Raw genomic sequence first — 20,766 nt, 5'->3', positions numbered from 1 at the left:
CATTTTATTTCTGTGAGTGAAATGTATTTCAAATTATAAAAGCCAGAGTGTCAGAAAAAAATAGTTTTAGTTCCTAAAGATACAGTCTTTTGTATTGTTGCTGTTACTAGTCAAAAAATTAAGAACGACAGCACTCGATTCCTGTAGAGAACTGTCCATTTTAAAAAGCAATAGGAAATAATTAAAACCTCATTACTTAATTTTCCACAGTAATTACTGTGTTGTACCTCATTATTATCCTCATTTTACAATTAGAAAAAAAGAAAATCAGGCCCAGGGTGTGCTTTCCCATTTTCTTAGAAAGGAACTGACCCCTGAAGCCAGTGCAGTTTGTGGGAACTAAGCAGATGAGAACTTGCACAGCTGATGGTGTCGTGGTGGCATTCAGATTCTTCCCTTGCTGTGGGGCTGCACTTACTCAGCCACAGTTTCTTTAAAGAACTGAGATTGACTGTGGAAAGCTGCACTTTCATGCTTGTGTGGAACAGAAGGAGACCTTCCCTTTGTCTCCTTCCTCTTTTTCCTTTAGGGCTAATAATTTGATGAGTGATCTATTTATTCTAAGTACTCTCTGTAAGGTGTGATGCTATATGTGAAGTTATGTGATACACGAAAGCTTAAGTCCTACACTTGAGGAGGTCTGGTATGATGTCACAGACCTGAGTACGTGGTAGATGCTAGTCCTGAAGATGTTTGGGAGCGAGTGTTGTAAGTGAGGAGAAGGCCAGCTACAGCTTGGAGCATCTAAAGATTTCTTACCATCTTTCTTCACTATTATTAGGATCCACAAAGTGGAAATACTAACTAAAGCTACTCACTTGTATAAACTGCTTTTGTCCTCGCATTACTAGATCCCTGATTTGCAGTTATAATTCCTGAGTCCCTGTGTAATGTACGTTAGGGAGCTCCAATCAGCTGGATATTCACACTGGGACTTGAGATGTCTCTGTGCTCAGTCCACTGCAATGTGCATCAGCCATTCCCTTTTGTGAGTTAGTGTTCCATGACCTAAAAGGCTTTGAAACCTGTAGCATTTTCTTTCAGAATCTGTGTCATAATTTGGATTTCTTTACTACTGTATGCTCTTTAAATTCCCAAATTCCTCATTATGCTTCTACTACTAATGAAGCAACCTCAATTTAACAGAGCTACTTTTAATAATGTCCATATTGCATGAAAGTCTAACACAGAAATGTACTTTCATAGTCTTTCGTGTGAATAATTATGTGCCTTAAAGCTATTATCTGGTAGTAAAATTAACTGTCATAATTCATTCATGAAAGGACAGAATAACTGTCAATTATGTGTTTAGAATAGTCTGAAAAGGGGAGGAAAGGTACTCTGGTTTTGTTGACATCGAGGTACATGTGTTAGAGGTAGGAGAAAGCTTCTCTCCCACTGGCAGTTATTTAAAAAAAAATAGATTACAAGGTTAACTGCTTCAAAATCTAATAGATACTCATTAAAAATTACCAGAATTAGTATTTTTTGGGTTTGGTTTGTAGTTTGTGTCCTCATGTCTCCAATCATCTACAATGTGCGTAAAAAATAATTTGATTTTCTTTAAAACCCTATTTAATTTTCTGTAATGATAGAGAGGCCACCACCCGGCTTGCTAGTGCTGCTTATCAGACTGTCCTTTATTGTTTGAAAATGGCTCTGCTTTTTAGCCACTTTCTACTTCCTCATCTCCATATCCTACTCTGTCAGTGACCTCCTTTGTAAAGGCTAATGACCATCACCCCAATTTTGAAAAGCTGTATTTGTTTCTTTTGATTTCAGAAGAACCTTTTTGTGCTCAGACTGCCAGGAGAAAAGGCCAGACTGTACTTCAGGTCATATTTCCTCAAATGACAGAAACCTAGCTAGAAGGGATTTCTTTTTTTAAAACATGGTTATTAATTTTCCAGATCGTCCACCTGTGAAGTCTTAACTATTCAGTCTAGTGGTTGTCTTTAGGCAATTTAACATCCTTGGGTAGAGGGACCCAGATATAGAGAGTATTCAGAAGCATAGTTGGTTTGTTCTGGCCCTCAGTAGCAATGTATTAATAACAACTGTGTAATGAACATAAAGATATAAATCAGTTCCTTCTTAACACAGTAGTAATTAGAATACATGTAGATGTTTTGGTGATACTTTTGTATAGCTCAAATTTTACTATCAAATTTACATAGTATCAAGCTGAACAAAGACAAAATTACTCCTTAGATAGGAAACATCATGAGAAAAATGTCTCTTTAGCATTCTTGAGCATCCACCATCATTTGTAATGTAACTAGATTATGTCATTTCTAGAATAGTAAGCTAATTTTTTTACTAATGTTAGTTAAAATTAAAGTATGAACTTTTTTGTTTGGGTAAGTAAAGACAGCAGAAATGACTTTGTGGTTGTATGTGAGAACAAATAAACCCTTTCTAATCTGTAATCGGATAAAAACTTGCACAGTACAATAGGGTTTGTTTTTATCTCAAATGCTTCTTACAGAGGATTCTAATATGTTTTAAAAGGCAACACTAAGCTAGTGAGAAAAAGATTTTTAGATGAGTCTTTAAAGAGAGGTAGTTTTCTTTGTAACAACAAGGTGGAGGAAAGAACAAAATCAGATCTTATGAATACAGTTAATATACACTTACCATATCATAGAATCATAGAATGGTTTGGGTTGGAAGGGACCTTAAAGATCATCTAGTTCCAACCCCCCCTGCCATGGGCAGGGACACCTTCCACTAGACCAGGTAGGCTCAAAGCCCCATCCAACCTGGCCTTGAACACTTCCAGCGATGGGGCATCCACCACCTCTCTGGGCAACCTGGTCCAGTGCCTCACCACCCTTATAGTCAAGAATGTCTTCCTTACACCTAATTGAAATCTACCCTCTTCCAGTTTAAAGCCATTACCCCTTGTCCTGTCACCACATGCCCTTGTAAAAAGTCCCTCTGGTTTTCTTGTGGGCCCTCTTTAGGTACTGGGAGGCTGCTCTAAGGTCTTCCCAGAGCCTTCTCTTCTCCAGGCTGAACAACACCAACTCTCTCAGCCTGTCTTCATAGGAGAGGTGTTCCAGTCCCCTGATGATGTTCATAGCCCTCCTCTGGACCTGCTCCAACAGGTCCATGTCATTCTTATGCTGGGGGCCCCAGAGCTGAATGCAGTACTCCAGGTGGGGTCTCACGAGAGCAGAGGGGGGGAATCTCCTCCCTCAACCTGCTGGTCACACCTATTTTAATGCAGCCCAGGATACAGTTGGCTTGTAGCCCCATTTTTTAAATCCTGTGAATTCAGGTGTTTGAGCGACTTTAGGACAAGAGGAAATAGCCTCAAGTTGCACCAGGGGAGGTTTAGATTGGATATTAGGAAAAATTTCTTCACTGAAAGGGTTGTCAAGCATTGGAACAAGCTGCCCAGGGAAGTGGTTGAGTCACCATCCCTGGAGGTATTTAAAAGATGTGTAGATGTGGGACTTAGGGACATGGTTTAGTGGTGGACTTGGCAGTGTTGGGTTTGTGGTTGGACTCGATGATCTTAAAGTTCTTTTCCAACCTAAATGATACTATGATTCTGTGACTTCTGTTTTTTCCACCACATGTACTAAATAGTGGTGACCTCCGAAGATTGCCTGTGAACATTTAGCAGCATTCCTAAGAAAGTGGGACTGTGATTGCTTTCCCCACCTCAAGCACCAGAGGTATCAGTTCTGTAACTGTTTGATAGCTTGAGTAACCAAAAGTTATGAGGAACACTGAAAGCCATAAGGGCAACTTGAATTTAACTGGAAAAGAGCTAAACTTCCCCAAAATTTTTTTCTCATTGCTGTAAGGTTGTAGTTCCTGAACTTCAGTGCGGGGATGGGTGTGACAGAAAACGGTGCTCACAACACAGACCAAAAAGGATAGCAGAAATTAAAATCCTCTTAGCTGCCACACCTAATCTCCTGAAAAGTGCACTGAAGCTTGGGTGAGATTAGAGAGGCAGAAAAAATGTTATAAGAAACTGTGGATCTTGGAACAGGCCTGTTTTCATCTGGTCCTAGGCAACAGTTAGCTTCATAGTGGCTGCTGGATTTTAAATACCACCTTACTTAAAGACTTTTTAGATGGAAAACATACAACCATCTTCCTGCAGAATATGAGATATTCATATTTTGCTCTTTTAGAAGATTTTAATTTTATCTAGGGGAACCTTTTGGTAATTCAAATGATGAACACAGTCTACAGAAGGTTTTGGGGGTGAGGTAAAAAATTTTCATTAAACTTTCTCCTTAACATTTCAGGTGAAACAAATTCACTAGCCTTCACATAAGACAAAAAAGCCCCTCCTTAAGCCTACAAATTTTCCTTAAAAAAACAACAGAAAATGAATGACTTCATCAACTCCCAACTTCTGCAAATGTAGCATATCTGAGCCTCACCTAATAATGGAATTGCTGAGTCCTATACTGCTGGATAGTCAACTCAATCACAGACTTCTTGAATTGCTCTTTCCACAGATCTGTACCCCAGATTTGGTGGTGTTTCTGGCATGTTCCAGTCAAAGGCTGAAAGAAAGGTTACTGAAGCGTGCTGAACAGCAAGGGAGACCTGATGATAACCTGAAAGCCACTCAAAGAAGGCTAATGAATTTCAAGCAGAATGCCATCCCATTGGTTAAATATTTCCAGGAAAAAGGGCTAATCATCACAGTAAGTCCTTTACTATATATCTCTGAAACCTTAATTGTTGTTGTGGTTATACTTGGCTTCTTAGACCTTTTGTTTTACCATAGGCTAGATGAGTCAAATTATGTTTTAGGTATACACCATGATTACTGAAAACAAACTTTCAGTTTGCTGAGAGAGTATTTTCTGCAAAATGCAGTAACACAGAGCAAAATCGATGTGCATGTAGATGACGTGGTAAGCACCATGTCAGTTCTTCGCTGCAAGCATAAATTGCTTCGCCAGCTAGTTGCAAATCCTTTGCTCAGAAATTACTTGCATGAAAGAAGACCTTGCTTTGAAACACTCGTTGCTATTCCAGTGCCAGCAATTTCATCCCTTGCAAATAGTCATGTACTTTTTGGATGGTTGTCTTGAGAGGGGAGGAAAGCAGAAAAAAACTACATTCTAACAGAAAGCATATCTTGAGTTGGATTAAATCAATACAGGTTCTTCAAGGAATAAATATATCTGGCTGTTTACTGACTCCAGTAAATAAAAAGTCCTTAGATTATCTTATCATCGTTTAAATATGCCTTATTATGTGGTCACCTACAAGCTTTAATGTTTCAGATAAAAATTTTGATGACAAGAAAATTGCAATGTAAATAGACCCCTTGGATATCAGTAAGAATACTGATTTCTGCAATATCTGGGGCAAGAGAAACTATCTCTAAACACAGAATACACCAAAATCTGCATTCATAAATAAAGCCAGAATTACTTTATGGAGGTAGGGCTAGCAAGTACTGCTGAAGTATTTAAGTGCTTAATGATGACAAATTCAATGAGCAGTTGACAACGGTTGAATTATTGACATGTTCTAAATTGTGGACCATGTCTGGTTGTAATAGTGCACAGAACTTGGTATCACATATGGTACCATGAGAGCACAGATGGCCTGTTTTGTTTCTTTTGATAGCCTAAATAACTTAGTTCACATTGGTATGTTCTCCTCACGGCAAGTATGGCTAATTCTATGTGCTGGTCAGATTGATGATGGGCCAAAGCATCCTTAATTGCAAAGTCATCTAATGATGTTGGTAGCCTTAATAATGCACTTCAACATCTGTCTGAATTTCAGAATGAAAATCCCAGGAAATTATTACACTGTTTTCTCCAGAGAGTATCTGTTCTGTTTGAGGATTTTGATTAACTCTGTTTGGAAAGATGAGAGGACTGGAATTCTTGGAAGTTGCTCTTTGTTATTGAGGGAGTGTGTATTTTGTGACATTTCTACAGCCTTTACAAGTGCTCCTCCTATAGAAAGCATACTTAGCTCTTCAGGGAAAATGTGCCTTTGTAGATAAAGCATGTGAGACATCTGGATAGAATTCCTTTTCTGTGATGAGACCTTTAAAACAGAAGATGTTTTTCCTATTGAGGTTTCATTTTCTACTTTTTAGCTCTGTTTCTTGAGAGTTCTAAAGATAATTTAAATTGCAGTATTCACCTTAGATAGCTCCTTCCTTCTTGAAGAAATCAGATGTTTGTGATGGCTATGGAAATGGTAACATGACATGTGAACTTTATATTACTGTTGACTACAGGACAAGGAAACAGCCTATGCAGAAAATACTGACTTGGCAACATGTCAAAAAAGTCTTTAATATGAAAAAAATCTGTAAGATTTGAATTTACTCCTTAACTATATGGTATCTACTCAAAGTATGTTAATATAATTTCATAGAGATCTAGAAATTACTCTAGATTTACATTGGTGCAGAAGTGAAGAGAATTAGACTTTGGAAGGGAGACTCTGTTGCTCACCTGTCATTAGAGCTGCTATAGTGCAGTTGTGTTTCCCTTGTTGCAAAAACAGGATGCATGAGTAAAGCCAAGCCCTGAGAGCTAGATGCATGAGTAATTTCATGGCCAGTGGATAAAAGGATCCCTTTCTGTAGATGATAAAGAATATATATGGCAGACCTCATTTCCATAGGATTTCATTGCATATGGAAGATACATTTTGCAGTTACCTAAGGCAACTAAGTTGGTGGGGGATGAATGAGAAGAAGGAGTAGCTGGGAAAGGAGTAATAAATAGAGATTAAGCATGCATACTCCAGAGCAAGCAAGCAACTGAAAATTTCTACAAAAGGGCATTTTTTAAAACCACATGACCTTGAAAGAGAGGAAACATATGCTAAGTCCACATAGAAAACTACATACTAGTAGAGCAAGTTGTAAATTTTAAAAGTGTTTTTAAAAAATGGTTATTTTGTCACCATTTGTTCTTTTTCTTAGTGCTCAGTTTATAGATCAACATTATCTATAGAGTTTTGACATTCTTCTGACAACATAATTTCTTTTCATATGTTCATTGTGTTAGAAATTCATTTGTTCAATGGGAAATGTTTCTGCCAACTTTCTGTCCTATTCCTGTAAGCAGACATCAATGGAGATAACAGATGTTTTCTTACTCCAGATGGCTTTGATCCCATTGTTTTCTTCATTGATGAACTTGAGCTTTCTTTTGGTTTTGGGGGAAAAAAAAAAAAAAAATTCATAGCCTTCCATCAGTGGAAAAGACAGAGTTTTCTTAGAAAGCCATAGGATCCAAGAACCATGGCAGTCCTCATCACCACCTTCTCCTGGTGGAAGCCTTGTATCTTCAACTTGCCTTTCCCAGTACGTATCTGTATAATACACATGTAATATTAACACTTCTACATACATTTGATGCACTTGTGCATGCTATTTCCCTGCAGAAGGAGGAAGCGAGGAAGAAAACTGCATTCATTCTGCTGATTATAACGTTGAACCTGGAAGGCACTGAAATACTATGTGGATGAAAGCAGTGTAAGAACTAGAACAGCATAAAATAGAATTACACTAGCCTAATTCCTAGAGGTGTGAATCCTTGAGGCAAGGTCAGGCAAGGTCAATGTTGACCAGGAGGAAAAAAAAAGATTTACATTTTTCTTAAATCCCTACCTGTACCTTGTCACTGCTATTCAATTTTCTAAATCTCAGACATTTCTTCTACCCAGCATCATGATTATACTCAGGGAAAAGAAACAACCATTTGTCTTACGGAGAGTTATAATTTTAGAACCACAACTCAAATTTTAAACATCTACTTAAATATGTTTTTCTTCATCAATACACAGACCAAAAGAGAAAAGAAAAATTCACTGTAATCTAACTAAATAAGATTAATGAGTAGACATTTGATATAATTATAGTCTACTGTTAGACACTGCATAAGCAAGAAAATAAAAATCAAAATTCCCAAAGAATATTGATTTTCCTGCTCCAGCAGTTATTCTATACTGTTTTTAACATATTTTGGTGAAGTTAATAGAATTAAAAAACATGCTCTTCATTTCAGATCTTGTTGGTTACATTGCTTAGGTGTAATTCTTTCATCTTTTTTTTTTCCTCTTGATCTTTGATAATTTTATACAGTACATAGCTTGTACTTGTTTGCTGCTCTTATGCCTTATGTTTTCAGTCTGTGCATGGTATCCCTGCTCTCAGAGTCTGATCCTGGTTTCTGTTTTGAAAGAAAGAAGTGAGGGCCCAACCTACAGCACTTCTAAGAAATGGGAAGATATAACTCTGTCCTTTCTGAAAAACTCCTTTGGAATAATGAAGTTGGAATATCCAAGATTTTTTATTTTTGTTCAAATTGAACAGATCTGTAAACTTCATTATAATTAAGAAAGAGAAGTAAATACCTGATATTTTCATGAACACACAGTCTGTGTTTCAAATTCTTTTTAGCAATCTGTCAGTAGGTCTAACAAGTCAAAACCTGACTTTACTTAAGTCAAATTTGATTTCAGAAGGTATCAAGACAATAGTAATAGATATGACAATATTGGACATGGAGTATATAAATAGATGTATATGCTGGCATTTATTGTATCAGTAACTTTTAAAAAATCTTAGAATATTATCTATTGTTTATCTAGACAATAACTAAGCCACAGATTACTGGGGGGGGGGGAAGATGTTAGTGCGATTAAATTATAAAAGGGAGAAAATGTAAGTGCCTAGATGATGTGCAAGTACTCTGATTTTTAGCAGAGGACTTAGTCCTGAACACAGTTTAATCCATTCCCATATCCTTCCTGCCATCTAGCAATTATTTAGATGAATATATTAGAATATTGTTATATTTGGTCTCAGGTGCTGACATGACAATTGATATGTGTACCCAGCCATGCCCAATAAGCCAAGGCTACTATTGAGGTGTGGTCATCAGTAGAGAACTTTAAAATAAAAGGGTCTGTGTATGCAAACTTCTAGACAGTGCTTGCTGTTCAATTAAAAATACTTAGGTGGTTCAAATCATTCACCTATGAGAATCACTGTTAGGTACTTTGTTATTTTGGCTGCACTACTCCTAGAGATGCAGTATGGTATCATTTAACTTTCTAACACTGATTTATAAGGGTTTCCCTCTTTTTTTTTTTTTTTTTATTAGATAATAATGAAAAAGTAAGGCAAAGAAAGAAAAAAAAACCCCGAATCCCTATGTAACTAATGTTGCTTTAATGCTTTTTATGTGGTTGCTGTCCTGAGAGAGAGCTAGCTTGGTCTGAAAAAATGTGCTGTGAGTTACAAATAATAAAAAGTTAATCCTTCTCCCTATGCCCACCCCTGACACCCCAGCCTAGATAAACTGTGTTTTGGGAGAAAACTGGTTTGTGTTAGCTGAAGGTCTAGTCCAGCACATCTTTGTTGTCTGGTGACAACTTGCTGTTAAAGGAGATTACTATTAAAAGAGTTCCTTAAGAATCAGCTGGAAGGTTAAATTGAAAACTGTTTTATTGTTTTGTTAATCTCAAGATACGTTTCTCTTTGTGCGTTTCATCATTATTAGACCTGCTGCTATGAACTACCTAGCCTTTGTAGGATAAAGCTCAAGGAAGCCACATTCACTGACCTTTGAATAAATTACTACGATGTAGAATTATTCTAACTAGGAAACCTTTTCATTTATGTCCTATCAGATGTCATTCATCCTACTGAAGGGGAGTTTAGAGAACACAACAATACAGCATGGTAGACCATAATGAACAAACTGTTGTAGCACTTGTATCATAATGTCCCCAACTCTAAGTCATAAACAAAGTCTCCCACAGAAAGCAGCCTCTCCCCACAAGAAATGGTTTTTTTTCTGCTCAGCTGACTTGGTTAAGTTGTTCTCAGTCATAGGGACAAGCTATATTCTGGAGAGAAAGGAAGGAGAATTCAGAGGATAGTAGATGGTGCCCACACAACGAAAAATACTAGAGTTGTACTTTTTTTACTGCTAATTCACTGAGGAATATGCAAGAAAAAATTATGGCTACTTATTTTTATAAAATGAAGCCACTGGTAACAACCAGCCATATTCTGTAAAGTAAAAATTTTGACCATGCTGTGGTTATTGCTGTTATGTTTTTATCAGAGGAAAAAATTATCAGAGGTGAGAAGGGCAAGATAATATGCAGGATTTATATCTCCAGATAATCTGTATTTCAGAACCTAGTTATTTGTATCAAACCAAAACTAATTGTGGGAAGACAGTAGAATATAGCAGAAGTTGGATAGAAAGGAAAAGGCAATTAAACTTCAAGTCTTTACTCTGCCTTGTTCAGATGGATTTTAAATCTCTGCTATTCCCACCCCAGTGATACCCGTCACCCAGCTATTGGTTATTTTGAAAAGGATCTCTAAATCTCCACTTTGTCTGGACTCTAATCTGGTATAGATATTGGTATAGTCATTGGAGAGATCATTGGGTTACAAAAATCTTTCAGTCACAGTTTCCAAAGCTGTTCTCAGAGAGCATAGCTGTTCTTTGTAGAACATATCTGTTGGTCTAGACAGAAAAAAAAATTACAGAGCTCGTTGTTGTAGCAGTGAAGTTTCTCTTACTGGAGACAGGATTAGGCCCAGTCTGCCTTATTTATAATAATTCTATGTAAGCATAGTGCTTCAGTGGCAACCTTGTTATGTTAATAAGCCTGTGTGTATTTAAAAAAAAAAGACTGCCTTTAGTGAGACAAAAATGCTAAACATTAAAAGAAGGCTCTGGTCCTTATTTAAACAGCCAGAATGGGACAGCATCCTGTGGCATAAAGTGCTGATTTCACTAATATCTTCATTGTCTCATTTGTCGTTTTAGGGAATTTACCATGCCAATGCAAAACATTAAAATGACATTTAGATTAGTCAGAGAAGTAAAGAGAACCCAGAAAAAGCAGCTGAAGCTGGAAATGGATTGTGAGCACAAATTTAGAAGTTAAATAGTTGCTGGTGAGGGAAATAGCTTACGTAGCTGTCTGCCCTCATTAGCATCAAACAAGCCTAATGGCTGTCAACTGCCACAGAAAAAATTCCCCACGGAACTGTTATATAAATTTTTCTCTTGATTTGGTTAAAAAGGGGGTTTTGCTATAGCATTGCACATTGACATGAACTTTAGCTACAGGCTGTGGCTTACCAATATGCTGGCAAAAATATCAGTTATAATCAATTTCTGAAGTTTCTGTGCTATCATATAGCTGTCCAACTTGAGGTTTTGGGTTGGGCTTTTTATTTATCTATTGAGCTGTGAATGGTGATACCAAAGGACTTTCAATTACTCGTTCCTCCTTTAATTCTGGGCCCCTCCCCAGAGAAATGGGGTTCCTGCAGTCCTTTCAGCAACTCTCAAGGTCAGTCCGGATCTTACTGATAGCTAACTGTTATGAAAAGGCATGATCTGAACCTCCACTCTGCTTCCAGGTCCCAATGGCAGCCATTGCCAGGCACCTCTCCCAAACCAGAACCCAGCTCCAAGAATCTTCTCCTCGGTGGAGGAACGTGCATCTGATTTGGCAGAACGCAGAATGACTAGATGCTCTGTTTTTATGGTGGTGATACTTGCTTTCATCCATACAGTTTTGCATTAAACAATCCTTAAAAAGAAAATAAAAAAAATCCCACACCCCCTTGCCTGAAGTAATGCTAGGAATAGAGACTGTTAGCCACCACCTCCCCCACGTGCTCTCATTTCTCCTCTGCAGTCTCAGGATCTCATTTACATGCCATCTGATGCCTTGGATCTTGCATTTTTGGCTACAAAGTGATACAGACTTGGCAGGAATGGTTTCACTCGAACTTAGCCTCATCTGTATCTGAGCATAGCCTTTCTCCCCACAAGTCATAAATGTGGGTTTGAACTTGCTTTGCTTTGTGGAGGGTACTGAACTGAGATTTCCCATTGATTGGCTCAATGCCACCAATACATTTTCAAATGCCTCTCAGTTTAAAAATACAGCAGTCATGTGCACAGTCTTGTAGGAACATGTTAGATGTGCTTTTAACATGGCTACTACACTGGCTCTTCAGGGTACTTCTGCTTTCTTGGCCATGACCAAGTGGGGGTGTGAAGAGGAACCCAGATAGCTTTGAACGTCAGCTGTAGCAAAACTTCAATGTTTTAGGAACTCTTCAAATCAAGCAAGGAGTGTGGGCAATTATTTGTGGGAACCTCGAGACCAGAGGTTTTGTTTGAGATTCAGGAGTCTTCCTCTGTTTTGCTGCATGGTTCCTAAATCTTTATCTGGCTCCATGAATGTATGTGCTTATATAATGAAAAAAAAATTTTCTATACCTGGAAAATGAGATGTGGGATGGGAAATAATTACTATAATTTTTTCACTCAGTTGAAGCCTAGAACAGGTAACTAGATCTCTGCAGACACAGAAAGTCAGCTAGCTGTTATTGCAAATTAAGGGGTCTCTATGTCTCTCCTATGTTTGATAGCTCTTTTGCAGAAAAACTGGGATATGAAAAAGAACTTGGAACTGTTTCCTGTGGAACTGCTGAACTAGAGAAAGTTTATGCATGCTGTTGTCACTGCTAGGTTTTATACTGTGTCTCAACACTACTTATGTGTTACTGCTTTGTGAGGTATTTTGAAGAACATACAACAGAAGGTATATAAATGAAATTTATGTAGAAATGCATCTAAACAGTTTGCAAATATATGCACATTTTATGTGGAAAGGATAGATAAGTAATTTGTGCATATGCGGAAGCATGTGCACCGTATACACTCCCCAACATTCAAAATATTTCCAGCCTTTGATTATATGATTTATGTCAACAAGTTAAGTATATCAGAATTACTAATGTCTGCTAGAGAATGACCAAGCTTGGAAACTTGCCATCTGTGTACATGCACGCATGCAGAGAAACCTTGAGGGTAGAAGATCTTTGCTGAGGTGAATAGCATTGGTGCAACCCTGTTTTCTTTACTAGCTTTGGAAACATGATGATTTAAATAAATAACAGCTTTTTGAAATCTGCCCTGCCCCCTGTACACCCAGTATCTTGAATGAAGAAGTAGACTTTGAAAAAAGAAATAAACTTTGACAAGTCCGGCTGTAGAATTAGCCATTGATGAGTGCATGGACCAAGCTGATTTAGGAACTCCAGAAAGAGAGAGGGAATGCTGTTTCTGACAGCGATACTATCCCAGATTTTATCCCATTTCTGGCACTGTGAAAGCTGATACATGTTTAAAATTAATAGAGGTTTTTTTACAGATCTGAAGCTAAAGCTGAGATAAGTAATTAAGCCAAGTTATCATGCAGAGAAATGAGCTGTAAGAGATATTTAAAATAACATGCCCTACATATTCTTCAAGTTATTTTAAACAGTTCATCCTAAGGTAATTAAGCTGTGTCCTTTGGGTGAATATTAGCTTCTAATTTCCATTCTGTAGTTAAAGCGAGGCTTAAAGAAGATTAATTTTTCTTATTTAGAGGAGATTTATATTAAGAAACCAGCCTGGAAAAAATACCTCATCTCTGGGAAGTCCTTTTGTTTTGAATCAGGAATACTTGGCATCCATAAACAAATTTTCCTATGCTAAACCACACCTGATTTTGTGAACATCCAGCAGAAAACCAAAACTGCATTTCAGCCATGCTTTGCTGTCAATGTTACTTTCTTACTAAACGTTCCATGAGTGGTTTCCAGCTCTGATTACCTCCTATGGATCTTCCCTGTGAAAAGGTTACAGTCAGCAACTTCCCGAATTCATGGCAAAATTATTTTGCTGCCAGTTGATGGAAAAAATTTGGATATCAACTCATGCAAGTTGCTACATCAGTAGAATCAGGACGGTCTTTCAGCTGTTGCTCTGACAGTCCCATTAAAATGTTACTACATTTGGTGGCTCGTGCCCTACAATTCCAGTTTTTAACATCCTTATTTCCTGAATCTTAAGTTGGTATCATTAGCTATTGTTAAATATTTCTATTTCCTTATGCACATGGCAACTAAATGTTTGCTCTGATATCAACCGTACTCAACTTCGATTCAAATGGGTGAAATGAGACTGAGTGGACTGGGCTGTAGCCATGCAATCTAGTATCATCCTGTAATTATTCGAGCATTTGCTCCTGTTGCTCATTTTCTGTAGATGTACTGCATGAAAGAGAGCGGAGACATAAAGGATTACACTTTCTTATTTTATAATGCATCATAAAGATAAATTTATTCACATTTGTGAATGCTCAGGTATTGTAATGACGCAAGCCATTTAAGTGTGAAAATGGAGAAGAGATGCTGAGACTGTCAGCAGAAAGTCTGATGCAGTTAATCTTCTGGACCTCTTCTGGCATTTTTCTCTAGCATTCTGGAGTCTTATTGCAGCATTTAAGCTCAACAAGACAGGGTTTGATGCAGCTATAGTGTTGATGGAGAACTGAGAAAGCTGAAAAGGTATTCATCCATTGTGTGACTCAGAATGCACCACACTAGACAGTGCTAAAGTGAGAACTATAGCCTTGCCCTAGTACATCTTCCCCTTTGCAGAATATCCTTTTGAATGTTTCTGATAGCTCTTCGGAGGACTTTTTTTTTTCTAATAAAACTAAAGAATATCTACCGAACAGTGCTTTGAAGAACTGTATGAAATACTTCAGAATTAGGACACACCGCTATTATGTTAACACAGCACTTCACTGAGGTAATATATCCTTGCTTCTTAAGTTCACTGATACTTAACACATCAGATAGCCACTAATATGGCTGGTTTGTTCCTTGTAACTGCGGTACATCATTTTAGTGTTAGCACAAACATCTCTGCACAGCATTACCTTGCATCACGTAGACATATCCTAAAATTTTTGGCAAAGATTCTCTTGTGAATCCTCTGCAGTTTGTCTTTGCTATAACTAAGCATGTTTCCTTTATCCTTTTGCACAGTTACCATCCTTCCTACTCCCACGGTTAACGTTCGTACCTTTCCATCTGATACAGGACTGCAGTTTGTTCCATTAATGGCCAGCGAATACAACTATCTGTTCACGTTGTTGTCACTGTATCATGTTCTGCAATTGAGTAGTCTACTTAAATAATAAAATGGGAAAAGAAGCCTCACAAGACATGACTATAACACTGCAATCACAATTATCATTGTAATTTTCTGTGAAGGAAGAACTGTTGTCTTCATTCTCAATGGTTAATCCCTTTTCATGCCAAAAACATGGTCATTCATACCAGTTGTGGTATAGCAAATAGAGGATTTAATGTTTAAAATGTGGCTATGATCAGTTATTTATATATCTAGGATTGTTCATACATATGTTACCCCTTGATCAATTTTGTTTAAAATACAGTTGCTAAAATTACGTTGGTTTTAGGTAAAGCTTAACATTTTTCAGTATGTACTCCACTGGATTTCTCCTCCCATCTTTAACCAGAATGTCAAATTGAAGCTTCACATTCATGTTTTCAATACCAGTACTTCAAAATTCTCTGCTCTGTCTAGCATGTCAGGTCTTCTCTTTTGTTGTATGCTACCATCCATGGTGTTTTGGTAATAATACAGTTTTTGTAATGCCAAGGTCATCTCCCTCTCCTACCACTGCAAGATGCCAATTAGGCAATTTAAAAATATACTTTTCACTAGTTTCCTACTGTGTCCTGCCTTCTGTGCTTTTTTGGTCTGCTCTTCTGAAAAGAACAGACTTCTGTATAAATGCAGTCCTTACTAAAAGGGAAGCTAGAATGCAGGCAATACAGTCTTTAGTCAAGTCGCTTATTAAATTTATTGGTCCTTAATACACTGAAGAAAACCCCCCACTAATCCTCTTTTATCTGAACCTTATTGCAAGAATTTCACTATATAGATTCTACACAATACAGATCCACAAAAACCCAAGGCAGCTCATTTCTGTTTCTTTTACAAGAACATTATCTCTGCTGTCCTTCAGGCTATGTATGTCACCTCAGTTTGCTGTAATGGCCATTAAAGGTTTTGTGGGTACTTTAGCTTTCATCTCTGACCCCGTTCATAGGGTGCAAGACACAAATGAGCTCAATTCCAGTAGCGTGAACAGAGGCTTTTCTTCATTTATGCAATTCATGTTCTCTCACATCTCTTGAACTTTAGAAAGAGGGTCAGGAGCCATGTGAATTCTGAAGTGAGTTTGGTTTTAAGAACTATGCATTATATCCTTGAACTACAGCCAGGAGACCACTCCTTAGAAAAATCACTAAATCTAGTAGAGTGAGCGTAATACAGAATAAGTTAAACATATCTGGATATTCTCTTGTAGGCTACATTAGGACTTGGTAACAGAAACCATATCAGTGTTTCTTGGAAAGATATCTCTACTAAAGCCCTTAGCTTAACAACTAGTTATGTTAGAGAGAACTTTCAAAAGAATTTATTTGATAGCTTCTTGTTAAGGCTGCACAACAATTTGTTATAACCCCATGCTGATAACATACCTTATAAATATTAATTATTCTTTAAGTTAAAGGTTACAGTTGCTCTTTTTACATTGAGCAAAGTTCAAACAAAATTGCAAAATTCCTTTTTTCCCCATGAACTGCACAAGCATGGTGAACTTAGCTGATTACAAAAAAAAAAAGTGCCAGGAAAAAGTGTTTACTAGAAAATGACTGACACTTGAGGCATGAAACAAGATCTAAATCTAACCTTTTTCGAATGCATGATTTGGCTTGAGGATGAAAAAGGACAAATAAAAAAGTCTTAAGCAGGGATAGAAGCTTGTGATTATTTATTCACTGGAGTAAGGATGGGACATAAGTAGGTAGAGGGAGTCACTCTCTACCTCAGTGATTATTTATGTATTTACAAAAGTTGTACAGCTCTGAGAGAAGGGTATGTGGGAAACCTTTTGCAAATTAAATCACAGGCATGTACCCAGGGTCTTCATTACATGAGGTAAATGAGTATTGCGTTCACATCAGGGAATCAGTTAAAAATTAGCTGGTGTGCAAAGTCAATTGCTTGCAGAGCCAGCATATATAAATAGGCTCTCTGTAGATTCTCACTTTCCACACTGGAGGAAGGAGGAAGTCAACAACATCCTAAGACCCAATGGAGGGCTTTTAATGGAAAGGGGATCTAGTTTGTTCAGTGTAGACTCGTCCACATGAATTTTTGTTTGATAGGGTATTTGTATTTAGTCAGTTCCCCTACTCCCTTGCCATAATTTTAATACAGAGTAAACTTTACTTTAAAATAATTACAATCTGCCTCCAAATTATTTTTCTTCTTTTACTGTATAGACTACTCTCAAAACTAACAGAGTCAAATAAGAGATTACAGTTCCTTGGAAGTTCGGACAGTGAATTCCAAAAGTTTCTGGGAGCTACAACACTATAGTCCAAGCTAAAGGAAATTTTTCCTCCTTAGCAATAATGACTGTATGGAATGCAGTCATTGTTTCAACTTGAGATTTTGAAAACTAGTTTTAAGAACTAGCATATCCGAACTGTTTTGAAAACTCTGCACATCTTGTCTTTGTTCTATAAATTATCACAAGTCCACTTTTAGAGTGAGTCTGAGTATTGATACTTCCTGCTTAACGTTTATCATGCCCGTTAGAGAAGACTATGTCCCTTAGAAAAAAATAATTTACTGTTGATATAATACTCCATAAGAGTTAGAAGATCTAATAAGATTTATGATATGCAGAAGGAGGGAATTGGAATTGTATTAATGATTATTAATTAGGATATGCTTGGTGAGACCCACAAACTGAATTTTACTATCTGCACAGTGCAATGCCATATATTGTATTACTTCAAAACGGGACAGGTAGCCAAAGAATGCCAGAAAACTGAGTTAACGTAACAGGTTCAGGCTTAAAATAATCTGAAATTAATTTTTGTTTAAAAAGATTTTTACTGTCAGATTATTCAAGTCATCTTGTTCAGAATTAGAACAAAAAAGTTATAGAAAGAGAAAGGAATATTTAATATACTTTGTTTTCTATCTCATTACAGCTTAAACCACGTGAAAGGAGAGTGGGAACCTAAAATCCCCCCCAATCCCTTTTGTAAGAAAAAAAAAATTGGGAATTATTCACACTGTCTTTTTTTCCACTTTAAGTAATTTCACTGCAAAGGTAAAGAAATCTTCAGTTTCTTGAATGTCTTTTGTTCAATTGGAATCTTAAGCAGAAAAAAACGCAGTAAAAGCAATCTTTAAGTCTAGTATCAAATTAATTGAAACTAAACATCACAAAACTTAATAATAAACTTGTTCTACCCTTAGAAATTGCATCTTAACACTTCCTTCATTTACTGAATCTATTAAAAATAAAGACAAAATTACTTATACCCATTCGCATTGCAACTTTTCAGAGTATCTTGATCAATATGAACAATAAATAATTTTAGAATTTATCATATATATCTCATTTCTTGTATTTTTGTCTCTTAGAAGCATGCAAGAATACCCGTTCACACTTTGAGATGCTTTTAACAGTGCTTCCATAAGCTTATACTGAAGAAATTTTCAATTGCTAGCATAAACATGCATTAATTCTTAGTCACAATTGTATAGCTGTTTTTTAACTGTTTAGAAGGAGAAAATACAATCAAATCAATGTTTTCTCCTAGAGCCTATCCTGAAAGCAAACCAAACTTGTTTTCCAGGGTCCATAAGTGTGTCAGAGCCTATGCCATTCACTCTGTCTGGATAACATGAATGTTTTTAATAATAATTTTACCAATAGTAAAATTTTAATAATAAAAGAAAGGCAAACATGAATCAAACATTCATTATATTAAGGTAAAATTAAAAACAATGTATAATTGTTAAATGTTCTAAATAGCTGTTACATCTAGTCACTGTTTGAGTTCTAGTCAGTACTACAACACTGGTGAAGGTGGAAAGAGGTGCACCTTCCATCCACTTTGAGCTGACATATTACAAAAGCAGACACTTTAAAAACACTTAATTTTGTAATTCGCTGCCCATGTTTTGCCAGAATCCCAGTAGAAATTACAGCTGTAAGACTGAGATTATTCTGCTAAACTAATCAAGTCAGAAAAAAAGCCATACTAGCATTGGGCAGAAAATGGAAAGGTAGAAGCTTCACAGATATTTATTTGTCTGCCATTTCACAAGGTGACATTGAAAAAAACCATAGTGTGAGAAATGCCATGATGTAGTCTCATACAACAGAACAATACAGGAATTGTGAAGGAGCTGCGGTGATGGAGAATACTAGCCAGAAGCTGCTTTAATACAGAGAAAACCCCCGGTTTATAAAATGATTAGTTTAGTAAGTGTAAAGTAGTGGATTCTCCTTTAGTATATCAAAAGTTCTAATTTTCTGTGTAAATTGAAGCAGTGGTGAGTTATAGCAGTTTTTATAGATAATGTATAAATACTCAATATATATATTTGTTTGGCTTGCTTTTGCAATAAATTCTTGATATCTCAACAGTGTATTAATACTACAGTATTAGACCTCAAGTGTTAAAGTTTCAAGTATTCTGTAATTCACTTAGCTTAAATGAACAGGTAGTGGACAGCCAAAGGTAAGTTATAAAATTATATAAAAAGAAAGATTGTGGAGGCTTCATTTTGATCTTTTTGGCGGGGTTTTTTTCCACCTTTCTCCTGCAACACACACTATTGTTGCATAACATGCATTTCTTGACAATATCCCTATCCCTTCTCAGACTTCATTTCCCTAGTCAGGGTAAGTGAGCTGCTCTAGTTTTCTGATTTGTACTTTCTATTTCCTTGATCAATATAGTGGCCATTCTCCATACTACTCGTTGACAACACATCCCTTGGACATTTCTCATGCTTTTTTTTTAATAAACCCATTATATTATTTAGTGCTTCCCTAAAATTATGTTTCATTTAATAGCCTCTAGGTAGAAATATTGTCAAAAGCTTTTGAAAAGTTAAATAAATTATGTCAATCAGTTCCACTTCATCCACTTCTGTGTTATATTTAAAAAATGCTTTCAGCCTACATAATCACATGGGATTTTGTCCTACATTTGTTTCCAAAAAATACATGCTAGATGCAAGAATGTCATATTCCATGATGACTAAAGCAATAGTTTCTGTCAGTATCTCCTTAGCTTGCCAGCTTTCATTTATGAATCGAATAGTCTCTTTTGTGCTCTGAAACAACATGCTCCAATAATTTAGACAGCTGAACAGAACTTTATGGTACAGAAATTAAAATAGCAGTGCACTCACTTCTTGCTGCAGGAAACAAATTCATGTCCTTCCTGAGGCAGTGCAATTGGCAGTTGGTTTTATGAGCCCATCCTGGCCTCAAACTGACTTTTGCTGAATATTACCCTAAGTTTGATATGAGTCATGCTTCTAGAGATAAAGAATTTATTTCATTGAAATTTAGCACTCTTCAGCTCAAGATGACTAAGGGAGGGCTTACTATCAAGGATTTCATGCCATTTATGAAGTTTATTAATATAAAGACACCACAGGAAATACTACTTATCCTAGGTCAGAATTCATTTAAATACACAGAAACTTTTTATCTGGGAAATAAAATTTATTTTTGTCTTCCAACAAAAATAGAAAAGCTAATAATTTTCAAATGTTCTAGTTCTTACAGTCCGAAATTCCACTTCAAGTAACAACTGTTGAAGATGAGACAATCTATATTGGTAAGGTCTTAGACACCTACAAATGTCAAATTATTTCCTGAATCCAATGAAGATTTTGCATGTAAAACCCCCACAGCAGCTCATGTTTAAGCCTATGGTATACCCTATGTTTGGTCTTGCATCTGAGTCATTACTTCTTGTGCTTTATTATCTAG

At 36.6% G+C, this 20,766-nt stretch overlaps 1 protein-coding gene across 1 annotated transcript in view; it reads left to right on the top strand.

Moving 5' to 3' along the window:
- AK5 (adenylate kinase 5) overlaps positions 1-20,766 on the top strand; it is a 98,941-nt gene that overhangs the window by 18,777 nt on the left and 59,398 nt on the right. Inside the window, exon 6 of the mRNA XM_075039214.1 lies at positions 4,488-4,679. Coding sequence (XP_074895315.1) covers positions 4,488-4,679 — 192 coding nt within the window. The remainder of the gene's footprint in view (positions 1-4,487; positions 4,680-20,766) is intronic.

Source organism: Buteo buteo, chromosome 10 (genome assembly GCF_964188355.1).
Source record: "Buteo buteo chromosome 10, bButBut1.hap1.1, whole genome shotgun sequence".
NCBI classification, from domain to species: Eukaryota; Metazoa; Chordata; class Aves; order Accipitriformes; family Accipitridae; genus Buteo; species Buteo buteo.
Note: the sequence above shows the minus strand (reverse complement) of the source record. Positions and strands in the feature narration are given on the sequence as shown.